At 52.6% G+C, this 19964-nt stretch overlaps 1 protein-coding gene across 7 annotated transcripts in view; it reads left to right on the forward strand.

Moving 5' to 3' along the window:
- The window catches only part of PFKFB4 (6-phosphofructo-2-kinase/fructose-2,6-biphosphatase 4), a 41493-nt gene that overhangs the window by 3632 nt on the left and 17897 nt on the right, over positions 1–19964 (forward strand). For 3 of the 7 annotated variants that reach the window (XM_070776750.1, XM_070776748.1, XM_019984519.2), the window contains exons 2-9: positions 5679–5795; positions 5950–6046; positions 13290–13356; positions 15864–15938; positions 16302–16358; positions 16991–17112; positions 18887–19094; positions 19616–19762. In XM_070776750.1, coding sequence (XP_070632851.1) covers positions 5679–5795; positions 5950–6046; positions 13290–13356; positions 15864–15938; positions 16302–16358; positions 16991–17112; positions 18887–19094; positions 19616–19762 — 890 coding nt within the window. Of the gene's footprint in view, positions 1–97; positions 262–5306; positions 5432–5678; positions 5796–5949; positions 6047–13289; positions 13357–15863; positions 15939–16301; positions 16359–16990; positions 17113–18886; positions 19095–19615; positions 19763–19964 lie in introns of those variants that run through there. The other 4 variants (XM_070776747.1, XM_070776749.1, XM_019984514.2 and 1 more) reach the window with 3 other exon arrangements.

Consider the following 19964-nt stretch of genomic DNA (forward strand, 5'->3'; position numbering starts at 1 on the left):
GTTGGGGTGGAGCCTACTCGACCTGGGGCGGGGCCTGCGGGGAATGGGACCGGCGTCAACGCGGCTCTGGGAGGGGCGGGGCTGAGGGGCGGGGCCTCGAGTGGCCCGAGGTGGCCAGGCTGCTGGGTTGGCAGCAGCGCAGTCGGACTCATCCAAGCCCCAGGATGGCGTCCCCACGGGAACTGACCCAGAACCCCCTGAAGAAAATCTGGATGCCGTACAGCAATGGACGGCCCGCTCTGCACTCCTGCCAGCGCGGTGGTGAGGCGGGGTCCGCGGGGAAGGGGGGAAGGCAGTGCACGGGGATGGGTATTGATCTCACATGCACAGATGCGAACCGGAGACAGGTGAGGCTGCCGCGGCCGGTGGCAGGGAAGCAGGAACAGGTGTGAGGCCTCGGACAGGTGTAGCAGAGCAGGAGGCGGGTACAGGTGTGTGGCGTCTCGACTCAGCGGGACTGCGTCTGGCCGCCATCACCTAGGGAAGGGCGCGGGACCCTTGGCCCACCACTCTGTCCCCACGTCTCAGGCCGGGGGGGGGAGGACTTGGAGGCTCGGTCTTGCTCTCTCTTGGCCAGAGAGCGTGGGCCGAATGGTCAGACTGGGATCTGCCGCTGTGTTGGCCCTCGGAGAATCTCTTGGTCTCTCTGAGCCTAGAACTTTCAAAGACGCTAGGGTGGGAGGAAAGCCCATCTCTGGGCCTGAAAACGAGTTTTTGGAGCAATTTCAGGAAAGTGCAGATGTGTTCAGGAGAGAGACAGTGAGACCACTATGTTATATGGGCCTGTCTTTGTGTCTGTGGGTGTGCAAGCGTCCAGGTGGGGTTGTGGGTGAGTGGTAAAACTGGAGGGTGGAAACATCTAGAAGATATGCTGGAAAATCATAGAATTGTTAAGGGGCTCACGTTCCCCAGGGTCTTAGGTGTTTATTCCATTTCATTGATTGCCTGCTTGTCCTTAAATGAGTCTGCAACTTCTTTCTTTATTACCAGGAAAAACAAAGATTTAGGAGTTGCTGAAACATTGTAATGAATTTGCAAGTTGGCAGGGTCCTCAGAGAACATCTAGTCTAGGTCCTGATACCTATCGGGAAATGGAGGTAGGGAGATGGTGTTACATGCTGGGCTCTGCCTGCCTCCTGACCTCTGCTTGGGAATGACAGGAGAAGAGAGAGTGCTTGGTGTCTGTTTTGCTTTCAGGCTGGCCTGGGGCCCTTGGCCTTGACCAGGATGTGACACCACCTGGAAGGAGGAGTGTGTATATCTCTTAGTACATTATTCGTTCTGTTAGGGGTGGCCATGGCTGGGGCTTTGATCAGACATCCTGGTGGGTCCTGGCTCTGATTTTGATGTTGGTCCTGGTGGGGTGCCGAAACTGTGATCCTGCCTTTAGCTCTGGGGCTGTGGCTTTCCAGTCACTATTCAGTCCTAAGGGACCATGGCTTCACCCTAGCCAACCCTGCTTCCAGACTTCTGTGGAGGTGTGGAGGGCCAAGGCCCCTTTCTCTTGTGCTTCGAATCAGTCTGTGTTAGGGCTGTGTTGCCCTGAGTTGGTGGGTGCCCTCTGCTGTTACATAAAGGGAAAGGAGTGAGAAGGCGGACTTTGGAGGCAAGAGCACTCAGATTGTGTCGTGGCTCAGCTGGTGACCTTGGGCACGGAGCTGACCCTGCAGGTCTCAGCTTCCTTATCTCTGGGACTGAGACAGTCAACAGCCTTGCACTGTGAGCCTCTTGATAAGTGCTTGATAAGTGCTAGCAGTTACTTTAGTATCTTGTCACCACCCTTTTTTCTTTGCTTCTCCATTCCTCACCCTCAGGGAATGAAGCATCAGTGAACAGCTCCGTGCCAACCCCCTTTCAGGTGGCAAAGGAGCTGAGGCCCCATGGGAGGGAACTTGCCCGGTCTCACGGCCCCTGGGGCAGACCTGTATTTCTCCAGCTCTGGGTATGCAACTGAAATGTGGCTCTGGGCTGAGCACAGGGGCTGGTGACCTGGCACTGCCTCAGGGTGTTGCAGTGGGTGGGACTGTGAGCTGACCCGGCACAGGAGGCCTTCCTGGAGGAGGCGGTGGCACCCAAGAGGCCAAAGACGAGACTTGCACGTGGTATGGGGGTTTGGGCCCCAGGCTATGGTCCCAGAGTTCATAGCAAGGAGGGAGCAAGCGGTGAATGAATGGAGACAGCATCTTAGGTCTCGAGCTCTCATTCATGAAGCATTTTACCCTCTACTTGGTGGGCTTCTAACTAGGTTGGAGGACCACAAGGACAGGTGGGAACCTGAGGTCGGGGTGGGTGGAAGCTGACTCCATCACAGGGCTTTATAGAGAAGAAGATGTGGGGACCCATCACTAGGCTTTGCTGTGCCCTGGGTTGTCCCTGGGGTCTACTCCAGCTCCTCAGGGCACCAGAGGCTGGTTGGCAGGGGGAATGTCCCCGCCTCCTCCCACTCTCTGCTAGCAGTTCTGCCTCCTTTTCATAAATCCAAAGCACAGAAGGCCTAAAAGCTGTACCCTTTCTGCTCATTGACCTGGAGGAGCTCTGGAGGCAGGTGGGGCAGGACATGGAGATGGGCCTTGGGCAACACGGCAAAAAGGGCAGTATTTGATAGCTTTTCTTAGCCAAAAGTGTGCAAGACTTCCTGGGTAAGGAAACGACTGATGTGTGCCTGGACAGAAGGACAGATGACTTTCGGTCCCCTCTGAACAGGACCGTGATGCCAGTTTGCTTGGTTTTAAAGAACTCTCCCCTCCCCAGCCCGGCTCAAGGCAGTGGGAGCAGATACAGGTCATGACTCAGTTTTGGAAGCCCCTCCAGGGACTTGAGGCTGCCCCCATGGAGACACCAGCAGATGGTGGTCACTGTGGAGCACCACGCTTGTCTCAGCCTCCTGGCTCCTTGGGCTAGTGGCCTTGAGTACGTTTACAGATAATTTACAGGAACTTGTGAGAAAAGCTGACCTGCGTATTTTCAGATTTCCTTCCGCACATGCCCTGTGTTCTGTCTCCTTGCTCAACATCGAGGTCCTGAGGGCCTGGAGCTGAGCTCCAGCAGCAAGCACCAGCTCTCCTGGTCCGCCCACCCGCGGTTCAAGTGTGTTCCCTGGGTGGGGGGCCTCGGTTTGCAATTTCTCCATTGCTTGGATGTCCCTGCTGTTCTGCTGTTGCAAGCAGGGCTCTTGTGAACACACTTGTACTCTGCTTTTTCTTTTTGAGTATTTACTTGGGATCTTATCTTGAGGAACAGAGGTGATAGGTAGCTTATGGCTCTGGTGTTGTGCCCTGACCTGCTCTCCTGCCTGCCCACCATGGCTGTGTAGGTGGCCGGGGGACATGGGGAGGAACGCTGTTGCCAAACGTGTGTGAGGAGGCCAGGGACGTCCCTGGGGAGATGGAAGCTATGAAGAGGGGATGCGGAACCCCAGCCCTGAGGTCATGGGAGGGCCCCTCACCGAGCCATGGGAAGGGGTAGGACAGATGACTTTCGGTCCCCTCCGAATGGGGCCGTGATGCCACTTTGCTTTGTTTTATTTAAAGAACTCTCCCTTCCCCAGCCCAGCCCAAGGCAATGCGAGCAGATACAGGTCAGGACTCAGTTCTGGAAGCCCCTCCAGGGACTTGAGTCTGCCCCCATGGAGACACCACCAAATGGTAGTCACTGGCCAGCACTATGCTTGTCTCAGCCTCCTGGCTCCTTGGTCATCAGAGGGACCAGGGTGGTGCAGCTTCCCCTTACCCCGCGGTGAGTAGCTGACGGTACTGCCCTCCAGTTGCTTGGGAGCCAGCCGGGTAGGAATTGTGCAAACAGCCCAGTCTCCAGCAGCACTGGGCTGGCCCTCAGGACGCAGGGCCTTGCCTAACTTGTTTTTCTCTCGCCTTAGCCAATGCTGAGGTTTTTCTGCAAGTTTCCTCACTCTTGCTCACCATCAGTGGGGTCCCCTCCCCCTCGCTCCTGGGACTCAGTTTGGGTCCCATTTGCCCAAAGGTATTGCGTAGGAGCAGCTGAGTGCTTCCCACTGGCAAGCAGGGCTCTTTACTTCTCTTCAGGGCCTGCCTGGGGACAAACAGATGCCTCTTCACCCCAAGTCCCAAGGGCAGTCTTGAGGTGCATGTTGTTCCCTAGCCAGGCAGGCTGCCAAGGCCAGGCATAGGACACAGTTTCCTGGAACTGCTCTGGCTCTTACATGGGGAGAATGCTAGACCTTGCTGAGAGATTATCATCCTGTTTTACAGGTGACGATACTGAGGCTTGGGCTTCCCAAGTGCTGCTAGTGTTAAAGAACTCACCTGCTAATGCAGGAGACATCAGAGACACGGATTCAATCCCTGGATTGGGAAGATCCCCTGGAGGAGGGCATGGCAACCCACTCCAGTATTCTTGCCCGGAGAATCCCGTGGACAGAGGAGCCTGGTGGGCTACAGTCCATGGGGTCGCAAAAAGTCTGACACAACTGAGCGACTAAGCACGCACGCACACATGCATGCACACTCAGAGGCTCAGAGTTGACAGTGTCAGAACTCAGGCCTGCCTGACTCTGACCACCAGGCAGGGCTACCAATGGGGCCTCTGCACTCTGGCTCCAGCGAGGGAGACAAGTTGAAGGGTGGGGCCCAGCACTTGCAGAGTGTGTGGGCAAAGGAGGGGCAGTGACAGGTCTCCACAACTGTCCATGTGTCTGTCTGCTGTGGTTTCACCTGGCCTAGGTCCTGAGGACGATGAAAGGGAGGCTTCCGGAGGCAAGACCACGCTGAAAACTGAGCTGGATTGCGCGAGGTTGGCACTTCTGCCACCTTGGTGTCTGTTGTAGTGGCCAGGGCTTGGGGGGCTGGGTCCAGACTCTTTCCTGCCTCCAGCCTCAGCACCTCCTTTCTGGTGCACTGGCCTGGTGGCACGTGGAATGGTGGTGGGTGGCTCTCAGCTGGACCACCCTTGTGGGTATTGGCCTGTGTCTCTGGTCTCAGCCTCTTGTGGCCCTCACCCTAGTGGATTTTGAGGTGCCTCCCTCTCCCTCCCTGCCCACAAGTTTTGAGCACCCAACTCTGCCAGACCTTGGGATCCCAGATGACTCAGACACTGCAAGGCTGCTTCCCTGCCAAGTGATGGGTTGTAGAGAGCAGACTGGGTTGGGTTGAGGGAAAGAGCGCACCGGGTGGGTGCCTTGAAGGAAGGACTCACTGCAGAAACAGCTTCCGGGCTTTGTAGATGAGAAATCCACTGCCGCCCCCCCCCCCCCCCCCCCCCCCCCCGCCCACCCACCCCGGGATGCGGAAGCAGTGATGGTGTGCGAGCAGGAACGCTGAATGACTCTTGGGGTGGGAGTGCGGGTTCCTGGATGACGGACTGGTATCGGCTCTGTCCTGCCTGCTAGGGGAATTCCCCCGTGGTGTTTCGCCAGGCCTGTGGCAGCTCCAGCTTTGTATCTGGTGGTGCAGGCAGGGTAAGGTCTGGTGAGATCCCATGGCGTCTGAAAGGCCCGGGGAATGGTGCATGCCAGCCTTGGTTAGAGACCCCACCCCCTACCCCAGAGTCTGGGGGTCCGCGGGAAGCTCTCTGCTGCCAGGAGCCTGGAAAGACACATCGGAGGCCAGTCCTGTGCCCTGAAGCAGAGGAACCCTGGGCAGAGAGGCAGGGGCGCCCTGGGAGGGGTCCAGGCCTCGTGGGACACCGTGTTCCTTGCCTTTCAGTTTGCATGACCAACTGTCCAACGCTCATTGTCATGGTGGGGCTGCCTGCCAGGGGCAAGACCTACATCTCCAAGAAGCTGACTCGCTACCTGAACTGGATTGGCGTGCCCACTCGGGGTGAGATTCAGCCTCGGCTTCCCAAGCAGGGCTTGGGGTCTCTGTGGGGGAGGAGTGAGAAGGCTGGACTGCAACGGGGCCAGAGGGGTGGGTGAAGGTCGGGTGTTGGGAAGGGATGCTGTTGTGTGACAACAGAGCCTCTCCTTTCCCCCAGAGTTCAACGTGGGCCAGTATCGCCGGGACATGGTCAAGACCTACAAATCTTTTGAGTTCTTCCTTCCAGACAACGAAGAGGGCCTGAAAATCAGGAAGTGAGTGTGTGTCTATGCGTGTTTATGGAGAAGGCCCTGGAGCCCAGTTGCTAGTGATGACCAAGCTGTTCTCTGAGCCTGGGCCTTGCCCTGCCCTGTGGGCTGTGACAGAGCTGGTTTCTTGGCATCTCAGGCTGTGGTGGGGGTGGGGATATGATGGGATTGGGAACAAAGGGAAAGGGTTATGTGGGCTACTGGTGGCTGCCCTGCCCTGCCCTGCCCTGCCCTGTTCTGTTATCTCTGGGAGGGAGCTTCAGGGAGGTAGTAGAGGCTTAGCCAGGGCAGGTCTGCATAGAGGCTATACTAATGAGGGTGGGCTCTGGTAGGGAGGGGAGCTCGAAGTGAAGTAGAGATTCCGGCCTCCAAGGTGGGGGAGGCCTGATGCCTTCTTTTACAGACAGAAAGTTCAGACCCAGGACCTTTCCTCCCTAGCCTGAGGGTAAGCTGATATAGGGAGGATGTTTGCCACATGTTCCTTGGCATGTGACTGGAGGCCTCAGCTTTCCCTTGCAGCTGTCTCAGTGTTGCTGGGTGACAGGATGCAAAGTTGTGTATGAAACCTACTCCCCTCCTCCATTCAGCCGTGAACTGAGTGCTTTCTGCAGATTAACTGAGCACCAGCTGTGGTCTGAGTTGCCGTGCTGTGCCCTTCTCGGCGGGTGTCAGCTGAGGGGTCAGGAAGCGTCCTGCCCTTTCTCTGGGCCCAGCCAATGTGTGAGGGCTTTGAGCAGAGGCTGGCCCAGCTCTAGTGGGTTACTGGAATGCTAGGCCAGAAGCCACCGCTGTTGCTGCGGTTTGCCTGCTCCCTCTCTGGCCACCAGTGGGCAGGAGTTCCCCATCAGGGCTTGGCCAATCAGGTTCTCTGCTCTTGGGTCAATGGAGCGGGCCGTTGCTGCACCAAGGGAAGGGGAGTCTGACACTCAGGCCTCTGGGGCCAAATTGGGAGTAAAACTCGAGGGTGGGCTCTCTGGTGATAATGACAAAAGGGAGGGGACTGATACTTGAACCTATGGTGTGCTGGGTGTGTGATGCCCATTGCCACCCCCCACCCATTTTACAGATGAGGAAATTGAGGCTCAGGGGGTCTCATACAAAATATCAAGTAACTTCACAGAGCCCAGAATTAGGTCTAAGCCCCTGTTTCACTATAAACTGTCCTGTCCATCATTCCCAATTCCCAATTCGTAGATCAAAGGTTGCATCAAGTGCAAATTCTATACCCATCTCAAGCTGTGGGCACTCATTAGCTGCTTTGATCTTCCCTACAGTGGGTTGTGGTGCCTCCCTTCCCCAGATGCTGAGGCTGAGGTCAGAAGCGGTGGTATTGTCTGGGATCATTCAGGGTTTGATTTGAAGCCAGGACTGTCTGACTCCAAAGTGTTTGTGGGGAGAATAAGGAAGCTAGTGCATTCCCAGAGCTTGTTGGCCCTTCTGCTTAGACTGCCTATTGAAGGTAGGAATTGGGATTAATTCTCATGGCGAAACCCAGACTCAGAAGAGGTTAGGGAACTAGTCCAAGATCACCCAGTGGGAACAGAGGTCCTAGCAGTAGAAGCTGGGGGCAGGTTCACATGTGCTTCTCTGTAGGCACACCCTCTGGCTGTTCCTAGGAACTCTCCCTTGTGTTTCCAAAGCCTGGGACTGGCCCCTGCACCAGCGCCCCATTTCCCATTAACCAGCCCCAGATGGCCCACGGATAATTGGCAAAACAGAAGGATCAGACTTTTTAAAAATGGCAAACCTAGGAAGAGAAGCCTACATTTCCCAGAGACACAGGTTTTACACATTGTTGAGGTTCCTGGAGGTATACGGTGTGGAGGTCTGAACCTGATGCTGGGTACAGTGGAAGGTCTAGAAAAGGGCATGTGCAGCCGTGTGTGTGCAGGTGCTCCCTCTTTATCTACACTTCGGTATGTGCTTAAATACACACCAAGCACACTCGTATACGTGCACAGAGTCACATAGTGCAGGAAGATGTGTGCACACACCTTATGTACAAAGTATGTAAGTGTTCACACACGTGTACATCCTCTGTGTGCATGTTTGGACATATAAAAACCTATAATTGTGCACACTGGTGTGTGCACAGACATACGCCATGTGCACGTGAATACCAGCAAATTTGGAAAACTCAGCAGTGGCCACAGGACTGGAAAAGGTCAGTTTTCATTCCAATCCCAAAGAAAGGCAATGCCAAAGAATGCTCAAACTACCGCACAATTGCACTCGTCTCACACACTAGTAAAGTAATGCTCAAAATTCTCCAAGCCAGGCTTCAGCAATATGTGAACCGTGAACTTCCTGATGTTCAAGCTGGTTTTAGAAAAGGCAGAGGAACCAGAGATCAAATTGCCAACATCCGCTGGATCACGGAAAAAGCAAGAGAGTTCCAGAAAAACATCTATTTCTGCTTTATTGACTCTGCCAAAGCCTTTGACTGTGTGGATCACAATAAACTGTGGAAAATTCTTCAAGAGATGGGAATACCAGACCACCTGACCTGCCTCTTGAGAAATTTGTATGTAGGTCAGGAAGCAACAGCTAGAACTGGACATGGAACAACAGACTGGTTCCAAATAGGAAAAGGAGTACGTCAAGGCTGTATATTGTCACCCTGCTTATTTAACTTATATGCAGAGTACATCATGAGAAATGCTGGACTGGAAGAAACACAAGCTGGAATCAAGATTGCCGGGAGAAATATCAATAACCTCAGGTATGTAGATGACACCACCCTTATGGCAGAAAGTGAAGAGGAACTAAAAAGCCTCTTGATGAAAGTGAAAGTGGAGAGTGAAAAAGTTGGCTTAAAGCACAACATTCAGAAAACGAAGATCATGGCATCCAGTCCCATCACTTCATGGGAAACAGTGGAAACAGTGTCAGACTTTATTTTTTTGGGCTCCAAAATCACTGCAGATGGTGACTGCAGCCATGAAATTAAAAGACACTTACTCCTTGGAAGGAAAGTTATGACCAACCTAGATAGCATATTCAAAAGCAGAGACATTACTTTGCCAACAAAGGTTTGTCTAATCAAGGCTATGGTTTTTCCTGTGGTCATGTATGGATGTGAAAGTTGGACTGTGAAGAAGGCTGAGTGCCGAAGAATTGATGCTTTTGAACTGTGGTGTTGGAGAAGACTCTTGAGAGTCCCTTGGACTGCAAGGAGATCCAACCAGTCCATTCTGAAGGAGATCAGCCCTGGGATTTCTTTGGAAGGACTGATGCTAAAGCTGAAACTCCAGTACTTTGGCCACCTCATGCGAAGAGTTGACTCATTGGAAAAGACTCTGATGCTGGGAGGGATTGGGGGCAGGAGGAGAAGGGGATGACAGAGGATGAGATGGCTGGATGGCATCACTGACTCTATGGACCTGAGTCTGAGTGAACTCCGGGAGTTGGTGATGGACAGGGAGGCCTGGCGTGCTGCGGTTCATGGGGTCGCAAAGAGTCAGACCGACTGAGCGCCTGATCTGATCTGATCTGATCTGATACCTTTTCTATTTTTTTTAATTCTACCTTTTCAGTCATATACTACACACGGGCTTAGGGACACTGGGATGTTCTCTCTGACACTGATGTGTCCACCAGTTCCGTTCAATTCCGACCCTTTCTAAATGGCATTAGCATGAGTCAGTTCCCACAAGTTAAGGGCTCAGTCCCTCAAAATTGAGCCCGCTTCACACACCAGTAACGAGTCTCAGGGCCCAGCACCATCACACCCTACCAGCACCTCATCTTTTCAACCTGGAAGTGCTTTGACTCTCCTCATTCAGTTCATCTTCGGCACCTACCTCCTTTCCTGGAGGGTGGTGGTTAGGACTAAAGTTCCTCATCACTTTCTGTGACCAGCTCCATGCTAAGGCTGTCTAGGGGCCCCATCCTGAATCACTTCATTAGCATCAACTCAGGTGTGATTGGAAGAGGCTGCTTATGAATGACAAAAATCACTCCTGTCACTTAGGGAATTCCAAGGGTTTTAGGAGCTCTGCCAAGAACCCCGGACAGAGACCAGATGTATTTATCATATCATACCACAGAGACCCCCTCTGCACGTGCACAACTGCACCCCTAAGGAATTGCTCACAGGTGCTCACTAATGACTCACCCGTCACATACCCACCCATGCACATGTGTGCCCATCCATACTCACACCCACAGGGGCTCCCAGGCTGTTCCCCCCTGCATCTCCACCTGGGCCCCTTGATCCCTCCTATGAGACGTAGCCTCAACCAGAGGAGCCCCCGGAGATCATAGCCCGGACACGGGGCTCTGCATGTGGGTGGCAAGAAATGGCCCTAGCCATGCTGAGACTGCAGAAATGTGTCTCAGAGGGGCTTCAAGGAGCTCTGGTTCTTTATGTCTCAGCACAGAAAGCATTCTGTGAAGGGCAGAGCGAGAGAAAGTATTTGTTAGACTAGGACACGTGTGAGGCTTGGTGGGCAGGTGGGCAGGAGGGTCTGCTCCCAGAATTTAGTGGGTGAAGGATACAGGAGGACACAGGCCACAAGGCAGCGGGAGAGTAGAGCTCCTTCCAGTGACCTGGACTCAGTTCTGGCCCCAGTGAGCCCAGCATTCTGGTCAGCCTCTGCCGCCACGCTTGGGCACACTGCACAGTGTATTGATGCACTCGGGGTTTACACACAAAATTCCAAGGTTGAACAAACAGGAGATCTAATTTTACTCTTCCATCAGAAAAAGTATAGGTAATAGTGTTTGAGAAGAAAAATTTTTCCTTCTTGCCTTCTAGGTTCTTTGGCTGGTCTAGTAATTAAATTGACAATGACACAGATTAACAAGACAGAAAAAAAGTTTAATAGCACCTATATCTCCTGCATACATGGGAGAGGCCTAAGAAGCCCTCACCTTAAATACCATCTTCAGCTAAAGAGAAAAGAAGACACTGGGGGGTAAGGAGTCAGAGGACATTATCAGGAAATGCCCAGTGAATTAGGGTAAAGTTTTTATGCAGATTTAAATCTATGCCTTCAGGGAAGCCCTCACCTTAAAAACCATCTTCAGCTAAAGAGAAGGGAAGACATTGAGGGTGAGGAGTCAGGGGAAGTTACCAGGAACAGCTCACAGATTTAAATCTGTGCCTTCAGGGAATTGCCTGGTGGTCCAGTGATTAAGCTTCTGACCACAGGACCACTGTGGGACCATTGTTGGAGCCAATCTGATGCCTGATCCATCTGGGAACTAAGATTCCACAAGCTACGTGGCTCTGCCTAAGCAAATCAATCAGTCTATGCCTTTAGCATTGATAGTTTCCAGACAGATAAGATCATCTCCTTCCTCCTGGTTCAGCAAGGGAGACACCCCTACAAATGGAGGTTTCCTTTATATTTGTAAATGTCTCTTAAAAAAGGGATCTTCTTGGCCCAGGGATTGAGCCCAGGTCGCCTGCATTTTAGGCAGATTCTTTATCTCGTCTGAGCCACTATGGAAGCCCTAAAAAGATAAAGAAAAAAAAAAGGGTAAGCTGTTTTTAACCTTTTATTTTGCATTGGGATGTAGACAGTTAACATGCAGTGTTGTGATAGTTTGAGGTGAACCCCAAAGGGGCTCAGCCATGCATAGACATGTAAAAAAAGGATAACTGATTCGTGTTTTCTGAGCTCCTGCATCTGCAGTTTCTTAAAAATAATCAGCCTGAAAATAATCCTTCTGCCAAAGAGATTTATTTTGGGGCGGCACATTCTGCTCCACTGCATAGATAAAAGGTCACAGTGATTTATCTATCTTTGGACCTTGTAGGAGAAATGGATAAAGTTAGAAAGATCCTTGTATGTGGCAATCCAGTTTGCAGCAATGAACAAAAAGGCTGCGGTGTTCTGAGGACAGTGTAGTCAGTGGTCAGCCGTGGTGAGGGTTTTGCCTTCCAGAGCCTCTGTGGACATGGTGGGGGGTCCAGGAGGCAGAGACACAGCGCCCTCCTCCAGAAGGGGTCATTTGGGGAGTTCTTGGTCCACTGAAAGAAATGCACAACTTAAAATTTGAGAGTTATGTTTTATTTGGTGAGCAACACTGAGGACTTGGGAATTCCCTGGCAGTCCAGTGATCAGGACTCTGTGCTCTCACTGCCAAGGGTCCAGGTTCAGTCCCTGGTCAGGGAAGTAAATCTCACAGGCTGCACAGCATAGCCAGAGAACTTAAGCCTGTAAGATAGCCTCTCAAATAGCTCTGAGGGACTGCTCGCAGAAGTTAAGGAAGGTTCCAGGACATATAGGAGTTTGGGGGACAAAAACCAGGTAGCCCAAACATCAAGAGAGTCTGTTAAAGAACACAGACATCTCAAGTTAAGGAACCTAGAGCTTTTCTTTGAATGGAAAGAGCTAAGAGCCTGGGCTCATTGAAGTCCTCCTTTTGATATGCATTTCAGCTATCTGGGTCCAGTGTCCTGTTCTTTTCCTTCCTGAATCCCCCTCAGGGTGCACATTTGGGGGCGGCTGCAGTGGCTGAGCCTTAGCGCCTGCAACATCCTTTGTTTGGTGATACAGCAGGTGGTCTCCTTGGTCCACATTTCTCTTCTAGGAAAGAAAATTGAACCTGAAGCTTAATCCTGCCTTTTAAGCTGGAGGCTGCCGATACTGTCTCTGTTCTCCCACTGCCAGCTTCCCCACCCAACACACACACAAGGAAGTATCTGGTTTTCAAAGTGCTTATGTTGATAATCAGGAGAAATGTAGGACTCTGAGAAGTCCTGAAAATGGCAAAATGGCAGCCTGGATTTCTATCTGATGAGATAAAAGAAAAAAGTACTGAAACATGATATTTCAAAAAGTGTTCCTGGACGTCGCTGGTGGTCCAGTGGCTAAGAATCCATCTTCTAATGCACGGGACCCAGGTTTGATCCCTGGTCTGAGAAGACTCCACATGCCACGGAGAAACTAAGCTCGTGCACCACGACTGTTTAGCCTGTGTTCCGCAGCAAGAGAGTAGCCTCTGATTGCCACAACTAGAGAAAAGCCTGAGCAGTAGCAAAGAGCCAGCACAGCCAAAAATAAATAAATATGTATACTAAAAAAAGTATTCCTGATGGCCAGGAGCACATAGCCTTCCACCTACAGGAGCAGGGTTACCAAATACTGGCGGTCTTCCCGAGGAAAGAGGAACCTTGTGAAGAGAGAAGGGGCCCCAGGGGCCGTCCCCTCTCCTGGTTGGCACAGCATATGTCCCTGACCTACTGTCCTGCAGCAGCCAGCAGGTTCTTGGCTGAACGGTGTGTTCTTTTCTGAAGGCAGTGCGCGCTGACAGCCCTCCGAGACGTTCGGCGGTTCCTTAGTGAGGAGGGGGGACACGTGGCGGTGAGTATAACACGCTGGCAGCATCTGGCAGTGACATGCGGGAGCCCACCTACTTCTAGCCCTTTACTTACCAGGCATCTGGAGGGAAAGGCAGGGGACGTGTGGCCCTAGACATCCCTGGGTGCCAGCCCCCCCAGGAGGAAGCCTGAAGCTGCTCTGCAGTAGGAAGCCAGAGGCTGGATGGGGCCAAGAACTTCCCTCTGGGCTTGTGGTTGTGTTTGACCCTGCAGGACTTCCCTCTGAATACTCACAGGGTTGGCTACCCCACAGGTTAGGCATGTCATGTTACTCGAGTCTTTAGCAAATGCGATTTCTCCCGGTGTGGAGAGCATCCTGCCCAGCATTTGGTGACCATTCCGAAATCAACTGAATGCTGGGTAAGGGAATTCCATCTATGTGTTGGCCCCTCCAGTAAGGTGCACAAAGCTGAGCAAGGGTGTCTTCAGGAAAGGGCCCCACCCCAACCCTCTGCTGTCAAACATCGTGGCCATTTTTCCTTCCTTCTTCCTCTTGAAGGCATGCAGCCTGGAGCTCTGTCCCCAGCTCCATCTAGATCAGCTGCCCCCTAGGTCTGTGGCATAGCCGTCACCCTGGGAATTTCCTTCTCTTCCCTCCTGAGTTGAATGTCTGGCTCTTAGACCCCATGTCTTCCTTTTACTTGATTTACTGACTTGTTTTGTTGGAGTACAAACAAGTAGCTTTCTCAGAAAGGTACTTGGGAAGTACATTTTGTGAGACCTTACATGTCCAGAAATATCTTTTTTTTTTTTTTTGAATCCTCACCTTTGATGGGCGGGTATAGAATTCTAGGTGGAAAGAACACTTCCTCTAAATTTTTCATGACATTGCTCCATTGTATTGTGGCTGTGGGAAAGTCTGTTTTCATTCTGATTTGTTGATCCTCCTTAAAGGTTGTATTTCCTAGGGAATTCTCTGGTGATCCAGTAGTTAAGACTCTTCACCCTCTGGTTAAGACTCTGGTTTGATCCATGGTCGGGGAACTAAGATCCCACAAACCGTGCAGTACAGCCAAAAAAAAAAAGTTAAGATTAAAAAAGAAAAGATTTTATCTCCTGGAGGAGCTGGGGGCTTCTCAGGCCCTTTCTCTGGAGAAGCTTTTAGAGTCTTCAGACTGATGCGTCTTACGGTGGTCTTCTCCACAATGCCGGGTCCTTGGGCTGGGGGTTTTAATCAGGAAACTCTTCTCCAGCAGGTCAGAGAAACTGTCATATATTTTACTTTGTTAAGCTACCCCCACCACTGTCTCACCGTCAAGTCCTCCCTCCTCTCCCACTTTCTGAGATGCTTTTTCTGGAACTCCTGGTGGCTGTATGTTAGACCTAATCCCTAACTTTGTGTTTTTTCCCCCTTACTCTCCCTTTGTCTCTTTTGTTCCACTTTCAGGGAGACTTCCGTAACATTATTTGAGAAGTGTTTGGCTGAAGTTTTATGCTTTTATGGTACAATTTCCAAATTTAAAATGTCTTATTTTCTGAGCGTTCCAATTTTTTCGAAGCCTGTTCTTGTTTTGTGCTTACTATATGGCATGCCACGTCGCTTTAGACAATAATTGTAGGTTTTTGACATTTCCTTCTATGCTATGCCCTGTCCTCATTTCTTAAAGTTCCTTTTATTGTGTTTGATTTAGTCTTCCTCTTTTTTTTTTGTCTGCACCATACAGCTTGTGGGGTCTTACTTCCCTGACCAGGGATTGAATTTGTGCCCCCCTCAGTGGAAGCATGGGGTCCTAATCAGTAGACCACCAAGGAATTCCCAAGTCTTCATTTTCCATGTTAGAGGTCTTGCTGGACCATTCAGTGACCCTGGTCTAATGATAAATCCCTTTATAAAAAGTGGTGCTCTAAAATCCGCTTGGGTAGGCTGCACCTGAGGATTCTGGGCAGGCCCCAGGCAGTTCAGAACCTGCCTGGAGGAGGCAGGGAGGGGTCCTGGGGCTCCACTTGCACTTCCAGCGGAGCCAGTCCTTCCCTTTCCTCTACACCCTTGTCCCCTTTTGCCGAGATGCCTGTGCCCAGTTCCTGACTATCCCAGGTCTGCAAAACAGGTGTGCTCCGGTTGGTAAGGGCTTGTGTTTGCTTTCTCTGAGCCACTCACCAAATGTCTGTCTTAAAGAAAAAAATTATGGTGACATCGCCCATCTCCTGTCCTGTTCCCATCTTATTGGGGGTCTCAGGATGGAGTGGAAATAAATGTGGGTTTAGTTCTCCAGGTTTAGCTAGTTTCACTGGAAGTCTTGTTGGTCAGACATGAGCTGAGTGCCTGCTCTCCGGCTGTGAGCATGGGCACTTGCTCCTTCTAGCTTCCTTGAGGCACTTGCCAAGGAACTGGAGGACCAGCCCAGCCATTGCAGGTCTGAAGGGTACTGGCCAGGTGGATGGCCAGGCATCAGCTGGTCTCAGTGAGAAATCCACCCCTGTGCTCTAGCTGTCAGTTGCCTCCCACCTTTTCCAGGGCCACAGGCTGAGTTAACCCCAATTTGATTCTAGGTTTTTGATGCAACAAATACCACCCGAGAACGGAGAGCCACCATCTTTAATTTTGGGGAACAGAACGGCTACAAGGTGAGGCCCCCCGGCTTACCTCCTCGGTTGGGCTGTGGCACCTTCAGGCCCCCTGGGGCCCGTTTGTTGGCCTCCTGATATGTGCAGGCAGGTGGGCTCCTGAGTAGATTTGCAATAATGCTTTTCTCTCCACCTGGATTTCGTTCTGGGGAAGTGGGGTTCCTGGTGGGCGGGTCCTGGATGGGGTGGCACCTGCTGGGGGTTCCATGCCCCTTGTCCAGGCCCTCTCCCCTGAAGGAGGGCCTCAAGGCCCTGGCTGATCAGTATGGCCCTCAGTGGGTAGGGGGCTCCAGGGAGCCAGGCCCAGGGTCTTAAATGCATCTCTGGTTCCTGCCCTCCTGCCCGCCCTGGTCTTTGCTGCAGACCTTTTTTGTCGAGTCCATCTGTGTGGATCCTGAGGTCATAGCTGCCAACATTGTGGTGAGTGGTGTGGTGCATCTGACCTTGCGGGGGACAGGAATACACCCGAGACGGCCTGTGACAGTGAGGTCCCTCTGCAGGTTCGGCTGATGGCTGGGCCAACCTTAGCTCGGTTGGTGGGGGTGGGCGGTGGGGAGGCAGTAGATCTCTGGGCTGGGTGGTCCTGGATCCCCGAGTACCACTCGTCTGGAGAGCTGTGCATTCCTTCTTCTTCCCCTCTCTTCCCCTCCCTCTCCTTCCCCTTCGTCCTACCCTGGATGGTAGGAGATGAGCTTCAGCCCCTAGGGGGAGGAGATTTGACCCCTCACCCATATTCCCTTTTTATTTGAGAAATGAACATCAGTGTCTGGGGAGATAGTTCAGGTGGGGAGGGGCTTCAGGGCCCCTTATCCCTCTGGTCTCGCCTCCCCCTGTACCACCAAAACAAGGGACTGCAATCTCAGGATGCCCAGTAATGCTCTCTTAGCACTGGTGCGGGAGCTTGGCCCAGGGAGCCGCTGGCCTCTTCCTAATGGGACCAGCCCCCTGGAGCTGGCCTCCAGCCTCCTCCCCTGGCCCCTGCCCAGCGTTGCCCTTGGTACCCCCTGCCTGGCCTCTGGAGCTGATGCATCCTCTGTGCCTGGCTCCGGCAGCAAGTGAAACTGGGCAGCCCTGACTACATCAACCGTGATAGCGACGAGGCCGCAGAGGACTTCATGAGGCGCATTGAGTGCTATGAGAACTCGTACGAGACGCTGGACGAGGACCTGGACCGGTGAGCCGGGGCAGCCCTGTGTCCTCGGCTGTGGTGGGGGCTGGGTCTGGTCCACTGGCTGCCTTCCGTGGCTCCCCGAGGTGGTGGCTGAGGGCCTACCCCAGCAGGCAGAGATGCTCTGCCCTTTGTTTCTCTCCTCGGGGTGGAGGTCGCAGCCCAGAGGTGACTCATAGAACTGCAGTTGCTTTATCTGGAGCTCTGAAAGTCAGAATTTTCTACTATGCCATCATAAAATCAAGCCTGTTTTCTGTACAGAGGCATTTGCAAACAGTACATGCTCTTCTTGCGGTGTGGGTCTGTGTTTTGAGAAGGAGAACAGGGTGCCCAGGTCCTACCCACGAAGAGCTGACAGTGGCCAGTGCTTCATAGGAGTGAGTTCTGAATGGGGACAGCAGCCAGCCATCGGCAGGCTCTTTCTGTAAAGGCTCAGGTGGTAGATATTTTAGGCTTTGGGGGCATACAGTCTCTAACTCTGACATCTAGTACTAAAGGAACATGTAAAGAAATGGGCGTGACTGTGTCCCAGTAAAACTTGATTTGCAAAACCAGGCTGAGTTTGACTAACTGGCCATAGTTTGCCAACAACTCCTTATAGCAGAAGTGGGGGTGGTGGTGAAGTGAATAACACTTAAGTAATTAACACCTAAATGATTAAGTTAATAACTGAATAAAGTATTACACAGCCCTTATAAATCGTGCCAAAGAGACATGGAAAAGTGTATGTTATGTTCTTGTTGTTCAGTCGCTAAGCCCTTTCCGACTCTTTGCCACCCCATGGACTGCAGCACACCAGGCTTCCCTGTCCTTCACTATCTCCTGGAGTTTGCTCAAGTTCATGTCCATTGAGTCACTGATGCCATCTAACCATCTCATCCTCTGTCGCTCCTTTTCCTTTTGCCATACGTTATGTAGCATTAAATAAAAAGGCTGGAATATGAACTTGTGCTTGGGTCACTTGTAATTATGTATGAATCTTTAATTACACACCAAGGAAGTCAAGCGACTGTTGGAGAGATGGTGTGTGGGGTGTCTGCCGGACAGTCCTTGGACTGGCTGTGCATCTTCTTAGAGAGCCTGGCACTGTTTCGGTGCTGCTGCCCCGCCTCTGTGGTTCTGCTGGTCTCCCCAGCACAGCCTTGTTCCTTGTGGCCATGTTGTCCACGCTGCAGGGCTGCATGGTCCAAAGCAGGGAGTGTGGCAGAGCTGGGCCTTAGTACCATCCTCCTGTGCTACTTGTCTCATCTACCTGCTGGCTGGCATGGGATGGCACGGGCGCTGGGCACACACAGATGACATGGGCTGGATTCTAGGGGGAGGGTTACTGGGGGAAGGAAAGGCCAGGTCAGGCCCATGGATGGCTGACCTGGAAGACTGGAAGGGAGGTGTGTTTGCCAGCTACTACCATCAGGTCAATCGTGGAAAAAACTGTCTCCTGCTCACCCTGCAGACAGTGCCTTGAGAGCTCAGAGGTAGGCAAGAGGGGCCCGGGGACGTAGAGCAGCAGTGAAAGTCCGGATGTGGTAGGACCGACCCCTCTCTTGGGCTGTCGCCTCTTGTGAGCATGCTGAGCGTGGGGCACCTCTCACCCGGTTTGTCTGTATGTCACGCGTGTCATGTGGCTTCCACCGCACCCCTGTCGCTCGCACACCAGCTGACGGTCCAGCGTGTTGTGGTCTCAAGCCTGGCGGGGTCAGAGGGGAAAGGCTCTGGAGCGGGCAGGGCATACCCTGGAGGACCTGGGTCTCACTCACCTCTCCCTGCCTTCTCTGGAAAGGGATCTGTCCTACATCAAGATCATGGACGTGGGGCAGAGCTATGTCGTGAACCGCGTGGCTGACCACATCCAGAGCCGCATTGTATATTACCTCATGAACATCCACGTGACACCCCGCTCCATCTACCTCTGCCGGCATGGGGAGAGCGAGCTCAACCTCAAGGGCCGGATCGGCGGGGACCCAGGGCTGTCCCCCCGGGGCAGGGAGGTCAGTGCTCGCACTCGTGTGTGTGTGTGTGTGTGCGTGCATGCGCGCGCATGTGTTGGTGAGGGACTCCAGCTAATGTGCAATCCAGTCTGGAATGTTCCCATTACATAGGGAAGGTCACCAGGCAGATGCCTGGATCTCTGGCTTCCATAATAGCTGTCGCCAGCTGAGCGCCTTCCCTGGACTGGCATGCCACTGTGGGAGTGAGCTGAGTGCCCGCAGTATGGGTGATCCTCTGCCACAGTCCAGGGAAAAAATCGAAGCCTTGCTGGGAAGACAGTCCAGCCTAGGCATGTGGTTTGAGGGGCCAGCACTGGCAGGGGACCTGATGAGCCTCAGCTGGAACTACCTTCAGGGTCTGGGAAGAATGCACAAGGACCGTACTTGTGGGAGTAGGGGTCATGTGTTTTGTTTATTTATTTATTTTTTACCATACCGGTTTTCTCTGAGGCTGAGCTCCATGGACTCTTTGAGGGCATCCCAGAACCTGTCCATCTGAATTTGCTTCTGGTGTGTTTCAGTTTGCCAAGAGTCTAGCCCAGTTCATCAGGGATCAGAACATCAAGGACCTAAAGGTCTGGACAAGCCAGATGAAGAGGACAATCCAGACGGCGGAGGCCCTGGGTGTGCCTTATGAGCAGTGGAAAGTTCTCAACGAGATTGATGCGGTAATTGACGTCTCTCCCCTCCCCTGCCCAGGTCTGGGCACAGCTGCGCTCGCCCAGGGTGACAACGTTGAGGGTCAGAACGACAGTGTTGAGGGTCAGAAGGGATTTTTTGTTTAACATGTCATCATTGATTATGGTTCTGATTCATCCCGCCCTTCTTCCCTGCTTTTGCATATACTTATCTAGAGGTACATGGTGAAGA

The sequence above is a fragment of the Bos indicus genome, chromosome 22 (assembly GCF_029378745.1).
Source record: "Bos indicus isolate NIAB-ARS_2022 breed Sahiwal x Tharparkar chromosome 22, NIAB-ARS_B.indTharparkar_mat_pri_1.0, whole genome shotgun sequence".
NCBI lineage: Eukaryota > Metazoa > Chordata > Mammalia > Artiodactyla > Bovidae > Bos > Bos indicus.